Below are 21,441 nucleotides of genomic sequence, written 5' to 3' on the forward strand. Positions count from 1 at the left end.
CCTTTGTCTAGGGAGTTAAGGGAGGCTCTGGAACCAGTGCTTCTAGGTGAGACCTTGAAGAGGGAAGGAAGTTAGCCAAGAGAAGAGGAGAAGAAAGAGTTCCAGGCAGGGGAGAGCACATGCAAAGGCCCAGACCCAAGAGACAGTTGGTTTAAGGACCAAAAAAGATCCAGTGAGTCTGGGGGCATGGATGAGGCCACCTTGGAGGTTGAGGCTGGTTTATTCCTTGAGATGAGGTAATCCTTAATGTTGAGGACTTGGGCCCTTATTCCAAAGGCAATGGGAACTAATAAAGGTTTTCAGGCAAAAGAAGGATGTGATCACATTCATATATTTTCTAAAAAAAACAATACTCTGATAAGGCTTAAGACTTGGGAGCCCACACCTAGAGAGAAAGAGACTAGGAAATCATGTTGGGAAAGTCAGAAATCCTCCCAGATCAAGCAGCAGCTCACCCTTCTTTAGCAAGTTCAGGAGCATATGTAGTTCAAATCCCTCCAGGCAGATACACCTGAGGTGGCCAAGGGAAACAGACTGTGCGACGTGACACAGCCAAGCCAGCGGCAACCTGGCTCTTGTTACTTTAGAAGTTGGCTCCTTGACTATTCACAGTTGGGAATTTTGTGGGCAGGGAGAGATTTATTCCGCTTCCCATTTTATTTTCTCCCAAATACTATTTTTAAACATGGTGGTCTTGCCTAGACTGAATTCAGGAGGAAGAGGCTGAGGTTTCTCCACATTCAGACCAAAATGGTCAGGAGGAGCCCCTTGCAGCCACCGAGGAGCCAGGCTCACGAGTGGAGGGGCCCTTACCCACACCCCACCTCACACTGCGAACCTCTCCTTCACTTCACTCTGTCTGACATAGTCCTCTCCTCTGTAAAACCTTCTGAGGCCGCCAGCTCCACCCACTCCCCTTCCCTGAGCTGCTGACAGAAAAAAGCAGAACCGCTCTTGCTCCTCTTGAATTTGGAAGTCATTTTCCAAGCCACCAATTTTTCTAAAAACTTCTAAAATGTCTACACTGCTGACATGTTGGAATGATGGTAAGGCCCCTCTGTTATCATCAAAGCTAGCAAGTGATTTCTTTCTCCCAAGGATCATTAAAGAAAAGAAGAAATATGAACTTGATTGTCCTGGGAAAGGATTGAAAATGGGCCCCTTTTAGCACCAAAAGGAAAGAAATACACAGGGATCCTCATTGGAACGTAACAATTATTTTCTTCACAGAGTCACAGTTGAGATACGGAGGACTAAAAAACAGCTTCCTGAAGAAAGTAGAATTTAAACTAAAGTTACCCCCAGCCCTCCTTTCTCTCTCCATGCATTAGCTCTTTCATCTTCACAAGGCTACACATAATTTTAACACTTGATTCCTGAGATGGAACTCAGGCTTTTTTTTTAAAGCAATTTCAGTGTTTTTTAAAACCGGAGTGGGCAAATTTTTCCCCCTAAATTACTTCTAATTCACTTCCAGCAGTCATCAGCAAATATTTGTCACCATTACTCATAGTAGTAGGACACACAAATGACTCAAGGGGCTTACAGTCAAGCGTGGGGAGGGGCGTGTGAACAGTTTCTCTCAGCAGGGAAATGGGGGCCTCAGAGCAGAGCACGAGGTTAACTAAGTCCGGAGTGGTGGGGAGTAGCTGGGCGGGCACAGGTAGCAGCGCACAGAAAGAACCTCTATTAAACAAGAGCCTAAAAATAAGTCAATACTTTAAAAGCTTAATAAGAACCACTATTAGATCCCAGTATTAAGAGTAGTAGGTACAATCATTACACCGTGTTTCTAAAATGCCTAGAAAGTTGTTCCCCCTCGGAACATTTAGAAATACCACACTGCATTCCCAGTCTTGAATGTGTGTGATGATATCTGATCTGTGCGTTCGACTCATCAGCAACATGTGATTTCTGCCAGCTAGGAAAACCTGAAAACTGAAACTGGATTCCGGAAGCCAACTTTCTCCCCTCTAGCCAGGCATCCAGAGCTCATATTTCTTAGTGTCCAGATTTTTAGAAACTGGGGGAATGAGGAAATGAGCATGAGTCTGAAGAAAAGGAAATCGGTATAGTTTATGAAAGCAGCAGTGGCTTTCCAGGGTAGGATTTGCGGTTATCAGTACAAACAGAATTATGCTTTCATAAAGCCAAGTTAAGAACTACACTGGCATTTTTACTTTTGGCAGGTTATTCAATCTGTTCACACATTTGTACAACACATTCCCGAGTACCACAGACTCTCAGAGGCACCGATGCAGAAAATAGCACCGCTGTGAGTAAGACAGCACCTGAGAGGATCTGCATTGTATATAATATTATGAAATCATTCATGTGTTCTTCAAGTTCCTATCCAAGCATTGTTGTATTACTTATCACATGACAAGAGGCCACCCGGGTAAATCAGAAGCACAGTGGCCCACAATGTGACCTTTAGAGGAAACGGAGTGGCAGAATATAGCCCTCAAATGCTGTAGACAGTATAACTCACTTACCTGTGACAGTGAACTTGAGGAAGCCAGAAGAAAAAACGAACTCCACTGCCTTTTCTGACTTGTGTCCACCATTATAAAGCACTGAACGGAATTCAAGCTTTTCTGAGAACATTCTCTATTTGTTTAAGGGTCAATGTCCTGAAGGCCAGCCCAAGCACAGTTCAGTGACATCTGAGAAAAGACTGAACATGCTCAAAGTAATGACCCCAAACACAGTGTGCTACAGAAACCCTCTGAGGGGTCACCAGGCTGTGGAAAGTGCTGATTTGTCGTGGAAAGGGGGGTGAGTCACAGGCAAGAGGGACCGGGACAAGAGTACTGTGATCCTGGCAGTCCACCTCTTCTTTTTACAGGCCCTTATTTTTGAAAAGTTACTTAAAAACATAACAAAGCAGAGCAAAGCAAAGCAAACAAAAACCCTTTAAATACCACCCCCTCAGTTTGGAAGATAAGTCTTGGAAAATCCTTAGGTCACAGGTCCCCAGAGTTCCCTGGAGACAGATAACCTGAAAGAACACCTGAAACGGCCTTGTGCTCCGAAGGCCCTTGCACCCTGGCCTGAACAGTTAACGACCTCAAGCTTTACTTACCAGATGCAGCCCTGTGTATGGGCAGAGTAATGATTTTTTTAAAGGTTCAAATTAACAGAAATCTTAGCCAAACCCATATAGCTTCTCCAGTGGTTTTTGCGTTATTCATATCTATTCCTCTTCCTTTTTGTTAATCCTTTCACTTTCTCAAAATGTTCTTTTTGTTTGTTTGTTTCTCTCCCTGTCTGGGCTAACCCTTGCCTAAGCATGCCTTACTATGGCCTTGTGCAGAGTAACAGCCAACGCTGGTCGAGCCCTTGTTGGGGGCCTGGCTCAGCTGAAGAGTTTTGTCTGTACTACCTTATTTGGCTTCTCGATAACCCTAGAAGGTAGGCGCTATCACCTTTACTGAGGAGACCGAATGACTGCTCCATGCCGACCCTCTCCCACTCATGCTCTGAAATGCAGGCAGGGAGCCAAGTGTTTCTCAGTTTGCAGAATAAAGGAAGGATGCAGGTTCTCAATTAGGAAACTTTTTTTCTTAATCCAGCATCCACTGCTGTTTGTCTCTACTGGAAGCTAGATATACAGTAGTTTATGATTTAGCCTCAAATTCTTCATATTATTATTATTATATTTATATTTTAAAATCTCAAAACATCAAGGTCAGCAAAGAAAAGAAACATGTCTAGACGTTCCCCTACCTGACCTGATTCAAGAAGTCCCAGAACAGGATGACTTGTGACGTGACACAAATGTAATAATAATACTCTGTTTGACACCAATTAGAACCCAGAAGCAAGAACTTTGTTTTACACAAAACCACAAAGGCAGCACACCTATAGGGTTGCAGCTTTGGTTGGGAGAAAATTCTCTATAGAATTTTGCTACCTTCGTTGCCGCAAAATTATTGACAACACCTGAAGGGCAAAAATGCCAAGGAGAAAACTGTCACCTTTTGACCAGAGCAGAGTTGCTCACTGGCCCCCATGTCCTGAGACTTCCCTTTGTGTGTCGTGTAGACCTGGGGGAGCAAAAACGCATAGAGTTTCAGAGCTGCAAACATTGCAGATACAGTAGGTCCTCACTTACCACTGTAATTCTTGAAAACTACAACTTAAAGTGAACCAATGTAGAACGAAACCAATCTTTCCTAGACTAGTTGATACAAACCAGAATTAAGTTCCTAGGCATATTTCTGGTCACAAAAGACATCACCAAACTTCTAAATAAAGACCCAAAATACTTCTAATATCAAGCATTGAAATGAATGCGAGCTCCACACATATTTAAGAACAATTCATAAAAACAGGTAAGACTGCTAGTTTCCAGCCCACACGTCCCCAGTTCAGTGTTGCAGGGGGCTGGCGTCTGTTCCTACAGCTCAGGGCACTGGGAAGGGACTCCCTTGGACAGGACGCCTTTCCCTCACAGGCGCACTCACGCACACACTCACTCAGATGGGACAATGTGGACACACGCATGCACCTCATAGCCACATCTTTGGGATGTGGGAGGAAACCGGAGTCCCCAGAGAGAATGCAGACCTGGAAGAACATGCAAACCCCTCATAGACAGTGGCCCTGGCTGGGAATATTTATATTTTTTCTCATCAACTTTTGTAATGAAATGACGTTATTCAAGGACCTGCTGTATTTCATCTCCAAACACCTCATTGTGGGGGCGACTTTCCTCGCAAGTCCCCCCGTGTGCCACAGATGAAAATAAACCTGACTGAGACATGATGTGATCTGTTTGGGGAGGAGAGGTGGCCAGTTTTCCAGAGGAAAAATGCCTTGAGCAGTGGCCAGTTTCTCCAGGGAAAAGGCGTTGAGCCTCTTCCTCCAGGTGCTTTTATAGGGTTGTAATACAGGGCAACACAGGAATACAGGGCAACAAGGATCAAATAGTAGATAACATTTCAAAGAAATCTGAGGGCTTACTATGAGTCAGTGTCTATCAGGAAGAGAGTTGCAGAAACTTTGGGAGACATACTTATTTCCTCTCGGACCCTTATCATATGAATGAAAGCACTCTTAGCAGAGCAGATTTCACAGGTTTATCAGCAAGTCTTTGCAATGCCAGATTTTCCCCCAGGATAAGCTCTAGCAAGGCAAGGAGCAGCAAGTCTCCGAACAGGTATTCAGGCTTAAGGGGATTAGAGCCAGGAGCACTTCTCCCAGAAAACATGGGGCCTGGGGCTATGTCAAAGGGGGGGGGGTGGAGTTCTTTGCTCTTTGTTGCAGCACCGCCCCCCAGTCCTCTAATGATGGCCTCCCAAGTGGTCGTGTCTGGCCTAGGTTGCCCCCTGCTGTGAGGGGTCTTACCCATCAAGGACTTCTGACCATGCTTCAAGGGCAGGGAGGAAACTGAGGCAACATTTGCTACCGGAGACAAGCTTTGTCTCCTGCGGCTCACATTTCAAAGGTCACTGACTCCTCCTTAGCCACAGGGGGTAGAGTTACAAGTCCTAGAACCAGGCAGAGCAGTTCACAACACCTCACTTTGTACATGAGAGATGAGAGGACAAAGCAGCAACCTGCCCTGAGCCACTCTGGGGGTTAATGGTGCCTTCCTTTTCTTCTTCAGTCTGCCCCATGACAGGCCTGGGCAAAGGGAGAATTGAGTCAATCACGTCTAATTTGTTTCAGCAGTGGGCAAGTTTTCTTTATGGTTTGTGGTCTGTGGCTGTCCTCCAGTTGAAACAACTACTTTTAGAATGCTTACTCTGTGCCCAAACCACTCTAACCTCTGGGATGCAAGAAAGAGCAAACCAGGTGAGAATTCCTGCCCTCAGGAATTTGCAGTCTAGTGGGGCAAGAGGCAGACAAAATAAGCAGATAAGTAAAACACGGCATAGGTCAAACTGTGGTAAATGCTAGGGAGAAAGACGCTGCAGGGAAGGGGTATGATAGTCTGCGTCTGTGGGGATGTGTGAGAGTGCGAGTTGCTATTTTAGATCAGGTGATGAGAGAAGAATTCAGTGAGAAGGTGGCGTATGAGGAACCACCTGAGGGAGATGAGGGAGCAGGTGTGTGAGAATCTAGGGGAGCAGCAATGCGAAAGCCCTGGGTGGAGCCAGGGTACATTTAAGGAACCACAAGGAGGTCGGTGTCACTAAAACAGAGTAAGACAGCAGCAGCAGACAGTATCAGTGTCATAGGAGTGGGACAGTGGCTCCCAAGGTATAATGAGTAGACCAGCAGCATCAGCTTTACCTGTTAGAAATGTAAATTCTGGGGCCTACCTGGACCTACTGACCCAGAAACTCCAGGGGTGGCACCTAGCATGCCCTAGCCTGAGAACCACTGTTGCAGAGCCTTGGAGGTCACTGTAGAGCATTTTGTCCCGTGTTTTAAAATCACAGCCAAAAATACATCAGCAAGGGCCCCAATCCATAAAAATAGATTTGAGCCTGCAGCTGGGTTTAAAACTGTACTGAAGGTTATTCTAGGTACTGTGGAAGGGACAAAAGAGTCACCAGTTACTTCATTCCCTGCATTATTCAAAAGCAAATTATCGAGGATCTTCTACCTGCAAGACACTGTGGTCCGTATTATGCTGGTTGCCAACTAGTACAGATTACAATTAGTATCCTTGACAAAGTTTACATTTTAAAGGGAAGATTTAAATTTTAAAGGGAAGTTTAAAGCTCAAGATACAAAGCAATTAAGGAAAAATAAAACAGAGCAACATCAAATGTTAAAATGTCCAAGGTAGACCTTAGGTACTAAAAAAGTGACATGGCAGTGTGGGTAGCAATCATCAGGAAAAAATTCTTGGAGTAAGAGGGATTTATGTCCCCAAGCATGAGAAGGACCAGCTGAGAATGACAGCGTGGGCAAGGCCATCAAACGCACCCAGGCAGCATTGAGAAGAGCCAAATGCCTACTGAGAGGAGAGGCTGAAAACAGAATTTTGTTTGCTGACAAACAGTGGCATCTAAGTTTTTTTAAGTACGTGAAGATAGAAAAGGAAGGGTTTTCAGTGCCTGTAGAACGAATCCCACACAGTCTAAGACTGGAACTTCCGTTGGGGCAGGTCTTGCACATGTGCACCAAAGACAGACTCTTTTGCATGGTCATTACCACCCTGAAAACCAATTTGAGTTGTGAAAAGCCAGATTGACATAATATAATTGGGTGTGTTTTGTGGCAGAAACAAAATGTCTAAGTTCAAGCTTCCTTGGGTAGTTTTGTGTTTTTAAAGCAAGACGTGTGCAAGGATACAATTTCTGTAGTTCAGTTCACTTCAGAGGGAGGTAGAATGGTACAAGGAGAAGAGCCCCAAACCCCATCTGCTGAGTGTACAGACTGCCCCAGCCCTATGCCATGTGTAGCCCTGGCTCCTGGAACTCCACCAAGCCCCACTGGCTTAGCTGTTGAGAGTAAAACACATGACACAGACAACACTTCATCGCGGTCTTTAGAGCATGCTTTCTTTAAGATGATCATGGACACGAAAGTTAAGAGTAGTGAGTTGAGTACCCTCAATGTATATACATTTTAGATGTTTATGCTTCCTCTATGGAATTGACAACAACAAATAAGGCCATTTAATCACACTCTTGTCATGTTGTAATTTACAATTATCTAAGTGAAATACATATATTCATCTTCACAGTTATTTATCTTCTTCAGCACTCAATACTTGGTGAGAATTTCTGGTTTTGTTTACCTCTTTAGTGAGGGAACTTGGCACAAAATACAGGCTTTGCTCATAAACAAATGTCTTCTCATATTTTTTAGTGTAGTAGTTCTTGTCTGTTTCTAAATGCTCATTCCAGTGCACATATCATGTCAAATACGAAAAATAAATATGAGGGAACATCAGTAATTGGAGAAGGGAGAGAAATGGGCGCAATAAATAAAGAAGAAGAACAAAATAAAGTTCATTAAGAAGTGGTTGTACCTATAGTGTCCGACAGACATTTGACCTGTCAGATGAACTCATTTCTCACTGGAAAGGGGCAAAGCTGTCTGAATCTTTGGGTGGATTGCGTTTTCATGTCTCAGCTTCACTCAGGACACCTCCCTTCTTAAAGGGATGCATCATTGCATCCCTTTTGGGGTGCAATGGAAACCATTTTTTTGTTGGGGTGGAAGAGATGGAACAGTAAGAACTGGGTGGTTATTAACACTTAAGCATAGGTCATGGTGATCTATGCTGACTGGTTATACTTATGAGGTGGTACCTATTACTCCTTAGCCTGAAGCAAGACAATTTATTCTTAATACAACAAACTTTTGCAACAAGGAACCAGTTTTACCAAATTAGTCAATTGTGTTTTTGAACAACAATTTGATAGGCTCATAAATCCAAAGTCCAGTTCTCTATGTAAGCCTTTCAATCTAGGTGGATGTTGGTAAACTCATATTTTTAGCTTTGAGGGAAAAAATGAAAGTAGCCACATTATTTGTACTGCTGTGTTGCCAATGGCTGCTCAGAACACCCCACTACCACTCTTGTTAGCTCTGGGTGAGTCCTTAATACATCAGGACACATAGCTTGTGAAACACAACAGCAGTCGGCTATCTAGACCTGACTCACTAATTCATTGCTTCTCAATGACACATGGCTAGGCACACACTTGAGAATGTCACAACTTTTAATAGCAATGATTAAGAGTGATTAACTAGGGTGCCCTAATCTTGTGCATCAAACCTCATACTAAGGAAGAGTAAAATAAAGGTCTGGCATCCAGATTCAACTTGTGTCCAACTCTGATCAAGATGCCCAGGTGGCTGCCATTAAACCAGGGACTCTTTCCCAGGCCAGGCCACCCTTACCATGCCCAGGATGCAGTCAGGCATCTTCACCCTTAGACCATAGCCCATCCCACATGAGCTGATCTGCCACATACTTACTTCCTATTGAGTGTGGAAGTTGCCAGCATTGTCAGGAATTCACTTCAGACCTTCACATATAACGTATGGACATATATACTAGTGATAGTCACTAGTTTGGGGGATTTTTTTTCTTGTATGCGTGTGCCATGCAGAAACAAATGCGCCATGTATCATACTCTAAGTTATAGTATTTCCCTCTCAGTCAGAATTTAAGGGATTATGTCTGGTGACTGTGAGGTGCCAAACTAAAAAACGAATAGCTGCACACTGAGGATAGCAGGGTAGAGAGATGGAAAGAGCCTCTGGCTTTGGTAATACAGTTGAGACACTGAACCAACCCTGAAACTAAATGCCTCCAGATTTCAGCCCTGACCAGTGTGGCTCAACTAGCTGGGCATCATTCAGCAAATCAGAAGGTCACTTGTTCAATTGCTGGTCAGGGCACATGCCAGGGTTGCAGGCCTGCTCAGTCGAGGTGTGTGCTACAGACAGGCAATTCATGTTTCTCACACTGATGTTTCTCTCCCTCCCTTTCTCCCTTCCTTCCTCTCTTTCTAAAAATAAATAAATAAATAAATTTTTAAATGCTTCCACATTCCATATAATGTGAAATAATTGCCTTTGTTACTTCAGCTACTTTGCAGGATACTCTTTCCTATGTGGTTAGATATATGCTAATTAGATATCACTTAAGCTTCCTAAACAGCTCCAGAAACTAAATTGCATCATTTCTTTTTGAGGAGGTATAGGAAAGTAAGCACACACACATGCACACATAATGTTACATGTGTGTACAATCTTAAAGATAATTTCATATCTTTAATTATGAAGATATGATTATAAAGAATCCAGAAAATAACACAAGACAGTAAGTAAGAAAAAGAAAGAGGAAGAAACAGTTTAACTAAGCAATTCTTTAATGATTCATCTCAAATATTTACTGCAATGACTTCTCATGGCCTCTCTGAATGCCCCCCAACTAAGTGGTTATTGACTTCCCTCTACTCCCTCATCCTGATTCCTGATGTGTCACTGACCATTCAAATCTACCATGAAACACAAAGTTTTTCTTTCCTCCACCTCCCTACTTCCTGGAACCAGAAGTAGAAAGGCGGAGGAAATAAAATATAAATATATTTGTATTATTATAAAATATCCATAGTTAATTCAGTCAGCCATTCTGAGTAACAAACTTTCTCTTTTTTTTTTCTTTTAAGATTGTATTTATTTATTTTTAGAGAGAGGGGAAGGGAAGGATAAAGAGGGGGAAAGGAACATCAATGTGTGGCTGCCTCTCACTCAACCCCTACTGGGGTCGAGCCCCTATAGGGGTTGTGACCCACAACCCAGGCATGTACCCTGACTGGGAATCGAACAAGCAACCCTTTGGTTTGCAGGCAGCACTCAGTCCATTGAGCCACACCAGCCAGGCGGATAACAAACTTTCCATCCTAGAACTGTGGTCCATCAGTGAGAAGGCTCTGGTGTGATAAACGTTGCTGTGACTTACTCAAAGCCTGCATTTGCCACATTTTAGCATAACCTTGAGATTGAGTGGGTTTCTCCAACCCCTGCTGAGATTCTTACAGCTATTCAGAGCCTGAGGAAAAAATTAATCAAGAGTACTCAAACCAGTAGCTGCAAACAACTCACAGTTGAGGAAGCTGTGTTGAATGGTTTGGTGGCCACTGAGGTGTGGGTGAGATAATAGACAAGTGTGGCATCCTTAGCTACCGTGCTCGAGGACCAGTCTTTAAATCTGATTATATTGGCTTATTATGTGAGTGTTTTTAAACCGTGTGTAATCAGACTTGTATCTAAACAAGAGAAGATAATATATAATTTAAAAAATACCTGTACTTTCTTTATTCATGAACCCTATTTATTACTTCTTTTTTAAAAGATTTTATTTGTTTATTTTTGGAGAGAGGGGAAGGGAGGGAGAAGGAAACATCAATGTGTGGCTGCCCCTTGAGCAGCCACTACTGGGGACCTGGCTCGCAACCCAGGCATGTGCCCTGACTGGGAATTGATCCAGAGAGCCTTTGGTTCACAAGCCAGCACTCAATCCACTGAGTCACACCAGCCAAGGCTATTTATTACTTCTGATATCTTCTACCATATCCTAAACTCCAAAACATTGACATTTAAATTTTATAATAGGGATAACACAGCAATGTTAGGTGTGTACATCCTCATGGTTTTCAATATTGCTTCTCAAATGTCACCTTTAAATTTCTAGCCCCAAACTACTTACAACTCCCAGCTCTGAGAAACCACTTCCTCTTTTCTTTATATTTCCAATTGATTCATGTTTTTCCAGTTGAGGCATAGCTGTAGTTTCTGACGCAGCTGTTGGATTTTATTTTAACTACAATGGCCTTTGCTCTCATTTTCTTTCATTCACATCCTCATAACACTTCTGGTAAATCCCTCTCATAATCCCATGGCCGTTTGAACTTATTAAGCAATCCAATGGGGCTATCCTAGCTTCTCTCCTTTTTCGTTAGTAATTCCTGATTCATTGTGAACACAAAGAAGTCTCCTCTCTTTCCCTTGGCTCATCTTGGCTTTCAGTATCTCCATCCCACAGCAGTGTTTGAATAAAGCAAACCACATTCCTGCCACATATAAGGGGGAGAAGAACAAGCAAAAGTAGGGGTTCCCTCTCATTGCTGGAATGTGGGCAGATGCCCAGGAAACACTTCATTCTTGTTACTCCTTGGGAAGAACCAGAATAAAACAGTTTCTGACACCTCATCTACTCCTTTTTTCATTTACTCATTTAATAAATTTTTATTTATCAAGGACTATTAGCTTGGCATCTTGATAGTCACTGTGAGTAGAGAAAATGAACAAAACAGACATGGTTTCATGAAGCATATTGTCTGATAAAGAACCAATAATAAATAAGTAATCATAAAAATAATCATAAAAATGATGATAAAGGTCATAGGATCTACTAAGGAAAAGTTCCAGATGCTATGGGAGAGTTCAGCAGAGGAATTTAACTTAGATTGAAGATTTGGAAAAGGCTGGCCCTGAGGAAGGTATGCTGAACAGATCATCCAAGAAAAGGGTGGGAGGAAGAGAACATAGCTAAGGGAAAATAGCTCATACAAAGCTCTAAAGCAGGAGAGAATGCACAGATTAGAGTATCTAAAAAAGGCCACTGTGGCTGGAGAATAGTGAGCAAGGGAACTTGTGGCATGACCTGGCACTGGACAAGATGGCAAAGGCTGGTCATGCAGGATTGAGAGCCGCATTAATGAGCTATGAGTCAGCAGACAAGTATTGTGATTTGATTTGCATTTTTAAACATTCATTCTAAGCAAAGGGTGACTTGAGGGGGCAATCTTGGAAGCAAAGAAACAGGTAGAAGAGTATTGGAGTGCTACAGTCAAAATACCGTATGGCGGCTTATCTTACAGTGCTGGTGACAGAGTTTCCAGAACTGGCTAATTTTAAGGAATATACATGAGATTAATTATTATTTCTTAATTATTAAAATTAATAGATCTGTGAGTCAGCAGGAGTGGAGGATAGGGATGACTCCAACATTCTTAGAATAAATGACCAGACAAATAGAAGTGTTATTTAGTGAAATGGGTAAGAACTGGGGAGAAAAAAAATTCCAAGAGTAAGAACTGAGTGTTCAGTTCTGGGGGCGACTTTCCTTGCAAGTCCCCCCGTGTGCCACGGATGAGAGTAAACATAACAGAGACCTGATGTGATCTGCTTGGGGAGGAGAGATAGCCCAGTTTCCCAGAGGAAAAAGGCCTGGAGCAGTGGCCAGTTTCTCAGGGGAAAAAGGCCTTGAGCCCCTTCCTCTAAGGACTTTTATTGGGTTATAATACACAGGAACACCGGGCAGCAAGGATCGAACAGTAGATAGCGTGAGTCAGTCTGTCAGGCAGAGAGTTTTAGAGTTTCCTGCTGGAATCCTTAAAGTGTGAATGGAAGCACTCTTATCGGAGCAGATTTCACAGGTTTATCAGGAAGTCTTTGTGATGCCAGATTTTCCCCCAGGACACACTCTAGCAAGGCAAGGAGCTGCACTTCTCCCCATCAGGTATTCAGGCTTAAGGGGATTAGAGCCAGGAAGCACTTCTCCCAGAGGTCATGGGGACTCGGGCTATGTCAAAGCTGGGGAGCAAGAGTCCATTGCTCTTTGTTTCAGTCCCCCAAGTCCTTCCATGAAGGCCTCCAAGTGATTGAGTATGGCTTAGGTTGCCCCCTGCTGTGAGGGGTCTTACCGGTCATTGACTACTGACCAAGCTTTGGGGCAGGGAGAGGAACTGAGGCAGCATTTGCTACCAGAGACAAGCTTTGTCTTCTGAGGCTTACATTCCAAAGGTCATAGCTCACCCTTAACCCCAGGGGGTCGAGTTACAATTCCTAAAACCAGGCGGAGCAGTCCACAACATTCAGTTTTTAATATGTTTATATTGAGATACTGTGAGATAATAAGGAGAAATGTTCAGTGGCAGTTGGGCCTGGATTTCAGAGAGTAACTCTAAACTGGAGACTAATTCTGGAGTTGTTGTGGTCTCTGGTATTCACAGGATTAGAACAATATAAAATCCCACAGGAGACTGAAAAATGAAAACAAATTCTATAGCTGATTCCTAAAGGACTCTAGCATTTAGGATTGGGCCAAAAGATCTGGTTTTCAAAATTTAGGATTAGAAACTAGAAGAGTTCCTAGTAATGGATTCTGGAAACTAAGTTTTTCAGATAGTCTATCTTTTCAGCATTTCAGAGAATCGGGCATTAAGCTGGAAAAAATAATTTTGTTATTATCTTCTATAATAATCAAAGAAGTATAGTAGGCTATAGAAGTTGTTAGTAGTATTTGGATCAATCTGTTGTCCAATTGGAGATACACAAAAGGGTTTCAAACATTATTCAAGATGATTAGTGACACCAGTGAAGAAGGCAGAGTAGGAACCTCAGGGGGCGTCTTCCTCCCCAGGAACACCAAAAAATATGGCAAAACTGTAAGGATCAATGTTACTGGAACTCTCGAAGACAGACAAAGGTTTACAGCAACTAAGTGAATGTTGAACCAAGAGAAAAGCCACTAGAACACAGTAAGAACTCTGACATTTTTAACCCCATCTCCCTCTCCCTCCCCAGCACAATGGAGGTCTTCAGGAGGGCAGCTTGAATCCCCAGTATGAACACATGATACTGGAGGGAGTAGAAAACACCTTGTTTCTAATTCTTTATTATCACATTTGTTTTGGCCTGTCTGTGGGTTGCCAGGAGAACTAACACAGGCTGCCTTTGTTTCACCTGACTTGAAATTCTCTCACGGTAGAGGATGTTTCTTAAGAATGTTGACAGCTAAATGAACAAGCGTCTGCCCCCAGGGGCAAAAATCAACAGTTGAAGCAAACACTAGCCATGACAAAAGTCAGGAAGAAAAAGCTGGGGAATGTTACTCTGGGGATTAAGGGCTTCAAAAATCTCCTGAGTATACCAGGTAGTCCAGAAAGCCATCGCATGTTCCTGGCATCATGCATTCTCAGTAAATAGCACAGAAGACTGAAGGCTGATCTATAGCCTCAGCATAAGAAGGGAGTGAAGGCGAATTCAAAGTTGTAAATGGCCTGGCTTAGCACTGAGGAGTAGCCCAACAGAGAGCCAATCTTCCAAGACCTGGAGACAATTTTCTTTTCTTTTCCTTTTTTCCTTTTTCCTGGCTCTTGCCATTTAAAAAAAACAATATCTATCAAACAACTGGCTGACGACGGAGCTAAAGAAATAGAAACTTCAGGGATCAACAAAAAAATACATTCTCTTAGAAAAGTCATTCAGCAAACAACTCCAACCCACAGCAAGGAGCAACAGATTCCAGAAAGAGTAGAATTTGAATTTCAGAGTTTTAGTGGAGAAGGAAGAGCTTTTTCAACACGGGGTGCTGGAGCAACTGAACGCTCGCCTAGTTCTTCTATTTAAACTTCTACTTGGTTTTCAGAGCTTCTCCTACGTCTGCTGTCTCTTAAAAATAACCAGCCCACCATAATCCTACGCCAGAGAGACACATTTTAGGATGGCGAATCCTGCTTCCCTCACATGCTCGGTGGTTTGGGGCTGGCGGGTGGCTGTGCCGCAGGATTCTAGCAACCTGGCCCAGACTATATATAGTGGCAACATTATAGGAAGGCAGGTACCAATGCACTGTTTTCTAAATTTTTTATTTATTGATTTTTTAGAGAGAGGAGAAGAGAGGGAGAAGGAGAGGGGGAGAAACATCAATTGGTTTCCTCTCATATGACCCCCAACTGGTGACCTGGCCTGCCACCCAGGCATGTGCCCTGACCAGGAATGGAGCTGGTGACCTTTCGGTTTTGTGGGACAACGCCCAGCTACTGAGCCACACCAGTTAGGGCTGCACTTTTTTTGAAAGCCTGCCCTTGCCTCACTTCTGCTGATGTCCCATTGCCTGAAACAAGCCACGTGACCAAACCCAGACTCTGGGTGGGAAGTGACCACACACAAGGAAGCAGTTAGGGAAGAGGCTCGCCCATTCCTGAAAGAGTCTAACACAAACACCGGCCATGCGAAGGGGCCTAAATGGTATAGATTTTAGGAATTTATTCTATGTAAACAATCAGGTGTATGCAAAGATGTCTATTTAAACATCCTCTTTGAACTATTACTCATGATAATGAAAAATTAGAAGTAGTCTAAACGATCAATTATTGGAAGTTAGCCAATCAAACACATACGGAATATAAACAACTTTTTATAAAAAAATCACTGAGCAAAAGTTTATTTATTAATATTAGAAGATGTTTGTAATAAGTTTATGGTAAACTTTTTAGAAAGCTGCAGGCCAGAAAGTACTCTGGTACATTGTAAATATAAGGCACAAAGTACATTTGGGACATTTCCCTAACAAACGTTTGGCTCCGAGTTGGATGGCCACTGAGAGCCGGGAAGTGAACCTGCATTAGGCCAGACCTACTTCACTATGAGACATTATCTCTGCCTATGGCCAGTCAGCATGAACAGAGCTACAACAACATGCCCCTTATTTTTGGTAGGTTTCATGAACAACATGGCCATTCCCCAGGTATGGTGTTTTGCACTCAAATTATTGGGTTGGCAAAAAAATCCATATTTTTTTCATAAAAGACACATTTTTCATTTTCACCAATAACTTTACTGATGTTTTGAGTATGTTGGCATCTCCCACATGCTATAACATTGATTGTTTTCATTTAATACTTTATTTGTTCGCTATCAACTTCAACTGATCTACTTGACCATGGAGCATTGTCCAGCAAGAAATCTCCAGCACAAAACTTCACAAACCACTTTTGACACGTTCAATCAGTCACAGCACCTTCTCCATTCACTGCACAAATCTTTTTTTGCATTTCAATTCTGTTTCTACCTTTCTTAAAATAATAAAGCATAATATGCCAGAAATGTTGCATATTTTTTCTATCTTCAACATTAAAATAGCTACACAAAAATTCACCAATCTTGATTTTTCTTTTAATGCACACTGATATGACAGCTGTCACAATACAATATTACAAAATTGTTTTGAATGAAGTTCAAGACAACTAAGCACCATCTTATGAAAAAAAACAAATGAACTTTTTGGCCAACCCAATGGCTTATGGGCAGTTTGTTTTTAAACTAATAATTCACAATTTATATATAAATAACAAAGTATATTTATATCATGTTTTAAAATTTTTATAAGATATATGAAATACAAAAATTTTTGTATTTCAAACATATATAAAAGTGGATTTGTATCTTGAACTCCCACGCGCCCTTCACCAGCCCCGCCATGAGGCCACAGCTAATCCTGGCCCAGCCGCATCTGCATCCACTCCTCCCTCACCTGTAGTACTTTATAACCATCCCAGCCATCATAATATCTATGCACTAATATTCCAGTAATTAACCCAAACAATAAGGACTCTTTTATAATAATCACAATACTGTCCTCACATCTGAAAAATAACAATTGATAGAATCATCTATCCATTATTTAAATGTCTAATTGTCTCAGAAATTGCAGTAAATGAATTGTTATTTTAAAGTATGTTCCTTTGAATCAGGATTCAAATAAAATTTGTTTATTACACTCAATTACTATATCTTCTAAGTCTCCTTTAGTCAAATAGATTTCCTTTGAATTTTTTTGTGTGTAATTTATTCTTATTAAATAAATCAAGTTGTTTGTCCATAGAATTTCCCCTTGGTTTGTTAATTAGACTCCCAGAATATAGCTTAACCTATTTCCTCTATTCTCTTAATTTTCTATAAAATAGTATTGGATGTAAAGAACCTATTAAATTCATGATTTTTTTTGTGGTGTTTCTTGGTGGGGAGAGGGAAGAAGTGGGACTTGTTTCTATCTGGCATTGATTTGGATCATAATTTTCAGTGCAGTTTTTAAAAAATATTCATTCTTTTTTCTCTTATTTCACCCTCACCACCTATCTACAAGTCTCGTATTATCAATCCGGTGCATAGCCCTCCATATTTTCTCCATGTCCACTTAAATATCATCATACACATGCACACAGTGATTCTCTGCTTTACAAAAATGAGGTCATGGAAAGCCTTCCAAGCCAAGTCATAGAGCTCAAATTTGCTTTATTTAATGGCTGCAACATAATGCTCATTTGTACATCTACCACAATTTACTCAGACATCCCACTTCTAAGGGCAATAACTCTGTTCCTGGTTCTTGTTGATACATCTTGTTCATATACACATACATACTGACTTTTGTCTCTATAAGATGGAGTCACAGGGTAGAATTGCTGGATGAAAAAGTAATATGTATTTTTTATTTTCACAGATTCTTCTGATAGCTTTCAAAAAAAGGTAGTAGAAGTTTACAGCAAAGGATGAGCCACACTTTCTCACATAATCTAACACAGTCTCAAGGGACAGAAAAAGAGTTACAGTGACAATCACATGTTGGAAGCCAGCAAGGAGTGGGAGTCATTCAAGGAGAGGAACAACTCCATGAGGTTCCTTAGTGAGTGATTTCTCAGCAGAAATGTCCCTGTCTATTAATCTTTGTACCTCATGAGCCTCACACAGGCCTGGCACAGAACAAACAATTCGGAGTACCCACAAACAGGGTCTGAAGACAGTTACTCAAACTGCTGAGTCATCTCTAACTGCTCTCCATTCTAGGGATCCCAGCGAGTTCTCTTCCCGCTGGACTGGACTTGCATATCACACAAAAGGAGATAGCTACCATCTTCCCCTGATTTTATTTGATTCTTCATTTTTCTCAGCTAAGAATCATTGGAAAAAGTTGTTTTGGATTAGAAGAAACCAGGAAATTTAGGAAAAGAATCACTCTTAAGCCACAGAAGTTGTTGTTGTTTTCTAATGCTGTGCATGTAATGGCCACATCGAGAAGAGTATCCACTCCCTCTTTTCTGTGAGAGTCACATTTTTCTTATTGAGTCTCCAGTCTTATGTCTTACAAGTCCCCCTGTTGCCAGGAATCCCTAGTGTTTCTGACCCTCTACGTCCATTCTCACCCCTCTACCTTCTTGCTCCATTTGCCTTTTCAGGGAAGTGCTCCCCAATGTAACATGCCCCACCCCACCTTTCAAACTAAGACCTCTTGTTGGAGTAAGCTGAAAGGATATGTGTTCTGCAAATTATAAAAATCTCTCATCAAAGAATCTTCCAAAAGTTCCCATGACTCAGTCTCTAATAGTATATCCAAGGATGTTACAGTGTAGAAGAACACAAGATTAGACCAGCTTCATTTTATACCTGGGAGACTTGGGAAATACCAAATGAGTAACAAAGCTCCTAGTTCTGACCAAGCCTACCTACACACTCATGGACATCCTTTATAATTAAACTGCTCAAATGTCAAACGCATTGTTGGTGCAGCAAGGGAGACCTTCATAGTGGAAATGAGAGAGCTGTCTGTTGTGAAAGGGAGGAGATAGAAATTATAAGTGTACTTCTAAATATATAGTCAAATACCACATGATTTCACTGATATGTAACCTAAAAAACAATATAAATGAAAAAAAAAAAAACAGAAACAGACTTGTAGATGCAGAGAACGGAATGATGATTGCCAGAAAGGAGGGTGGGGTGGAGGACTGAGTGGAAAAGATGAAGGGATTGAGATGTGCAGATTGGAAGTTACAAAATAATAGTGGGGATATAAAGTACAGCCTAGGAAATAGAGTCACTAATATGGTAATAATTACGTGTGGTGCCAGTTGGATATTGGAACTACCAGGGGACATACTTTGTAAAGTACACGAGGGGCTAGCCACTGTGTTATCCAACTGAAACTAACAAAAATAATATTGAATGTAAACTGTAGTTTAAATTTTTTTAACTAAAAATATTTTAAAGTAAAATATAATAAGATAATAAAATATATAGTTATAATACCAATTCATAGTTACTAAGAGAAATGCCCTCCACTTGTTACAGAACCCCAGCCTATGCTGTTCTGAAACAGCTGCGGGGTCCAATTGCCTACCACCAAGAAGCTGGACTCCCAATGTAAGAGTTTGGAGAAAAGGAAAGGGATTGTTTATTTTAAAGTTATACAAATTTAGAATAATGGTGGAATTCTGCCATTAAGTCTCACTCCCTTCAAAAACACCCCAAACCACACAGTCCTTCCTTCCTTTGCCAAACCAGGCCAGTTTCAGGATATGCCAGTCAGAGGTACCATCTTTCTGAAAAACAGAAGTCTACAGCTCGGCATTCCTGGTCACAGTTCAGTATTCCAGGCATCTCCTGTGAATCTGTGTTGGGTTAGGCAGGTGCCCACAATTCCAGCCTTATCATCTGTGCTGCTGGGTTTTCCAGGAAGGTTTCCTAGTGGATCCACTCTTTTTTACTTCAGCTCTTAATCCAAAGTCCTGTGGCACCTCCTCACACACCAAACCTCATGGCAGGCTGGTGGTGACCCTGCTACACCCCTTCAAACCTCATGACCACCCCATCCTGGCTGGTTGCCCTAATTTTAAATGCTGACCCAGGGCTTCCTATGTGACCTCATATCAGGCACTATATGTCCTGAAGGTCAGGTAGACCTTCACCCAGGTAAAGGGTGAAGGTGCTTTAAGGTTTTTCCTAACTATCTTTCAGGAAAGCAACCTTCATCTCTTCCCTGGAAAGACTGCCACGAACCACACAACCAACCATGGTACCAGGTTTTTCCTTGTGGGCTTTGACTGGCTTCTAAAGTCAACCCAAATTCCTCCAGGCTTTCTGGTAAAAACCAGAGCCCAAGCTTGCCTCCTTCAGGCATAACATTCCAGTCAAAGTCTTGGTTGACAAAACCACCATCAGCAACTGGTGTTATTGGTTTTATGCAAAGAAATCTTTCGTCATTACTCACTCCTTCAGAATGCCATTTCCCGAGGCATCAGATAGGGAGAAAAATACAAAGTGTGAAGGAAAATCCTTGTTCTTCTAAAATTCACAAAATTGCAACTCCATGCCTTATACCTTCTATTACTAAAACCATACAACTTCTTCCCAAAACTTTCATAAAATTTCTACAACTTTCTATACACCTTTTATAAACCTTCTTCATTTCTATGCCTTATTCTTCAAGTTCAAAATTTTCACAAACTTTTCATTTATCTTTACAACTCTCCAAAGACCTTCCACAACATTCACAAACTTTCTATATACATTTAGTCCTTCATTTAACCATGATCCACTTTCAACCCTCATTCTTTCCACACTAGGAAGGACCAAACTCAAACTAGGTATCTGGAAGCTAAAAGTCCCTAGATTTACGAGCACATGAATAAAGTAAAAAAAATATTGTCACCCTGTGTTTGGGTTCACTATCCTTTTCTGGAAGAGGAATTTCAAATCTTTCTGAGGTCAGGTTCAGCTTTCTTTTTCAGCATTAACCATGGCAGCAGGGTCTGTGCTGTCCTCAGGTGGTGCCCATTTTACTCACGTGTGGTGGATCCAGGGCTCAATTCCCATTGGCTTAAAGGAATTATACACATTGTCAACAGGATGTCATAGAGACCAGTCCATTGTTCAGCCAGCTGCTCTTCAGGGTCTTGAGTCTTCCGGGTCTCCAGTAAGACTTGGTCCCCTGGCCAGAATGGGTGCAGAGACTTGTCAGATGGATAGACAAATTTGCAATGAGCAAATTTATGCAAAATGTTAAGTGTTTGCCCTAAATATTGTATGTATTGCTTAATTCTTGCCTGGTATTCCAAATCTAGAGGGGGCATTCCTAAACCAGAGTTGTGGAGGGGCCTGCCATTAAATATTTCAGCCCACTTCTGGGTGCCACTCTCATCTGGAGCAAAGCAATGGGCAGTGCCTGACCCTGTTGTAAATGTTTCCTGGCATATTTTCACCCACATCTTTTTTATTGTGTTATTCATTTTCCCAGTCTTCCTCATAGATTGAGGTCTCCGAGGCACATACAATTTTTATAGTATTGGCCCTGCCTGCCCAACCTTCTGAGAGATCTCCAAAGTGAACGATGGTGCATTGTCACTTGAATGCTTCGAGGAAGTCCAAACCTAAGAATTATATATTTTTTTCTTA

At 41.8% G+C, this 21,441-nt stretch overlaps 1 protein-coding gene across 3 annotated transcripts in view; it reads right to left on the reverse strand.

The window, feature by feature from the left end:
* ABCB11 (ATP binding cassette subfamily B member 11) overlaps nt 1-2,666 on the reverse strand; it is a 107,109-nt gene extending 104,443 nt beyond the window's left edge. For all 3 annotated transcript variants that reach the window (XM_053665241.1, XM_037140689.2, XM_053665243.1), the window contains exon 1: nt 2,496-2,666. In XM_053665241.1, the coding sequence (XP_053521216.1) occupies nt 2,496-2,607 (112 nt within the window). In that variant the 5' untranslated portion in view covers nt 2,608-2,666. The remainder of the gene's footprint in view (nt 1-2,495) is intronic.
* Nucleotides 2,667-21,441: the final 18,775 nt, after the last annotated feature.

The sequence above is a fragment of the Artibeus jamaicensis genome, unplaced genomic scaffold (assembly GCF_021234435.1).
Source record: "Artibeus jamaicensis isolate MK-2021 breed Jamaican fruit bat unplaced genomic scaffold, CSHL_Jam_final contig_391, whole genome shotgun sequence".
Lineage (NCBI taxonomy): Eukaryota > Metazoa > Chordata > Mammalia > Chiroptera > Phyllostomidae > Artibeus > Artibeus jamaicensis.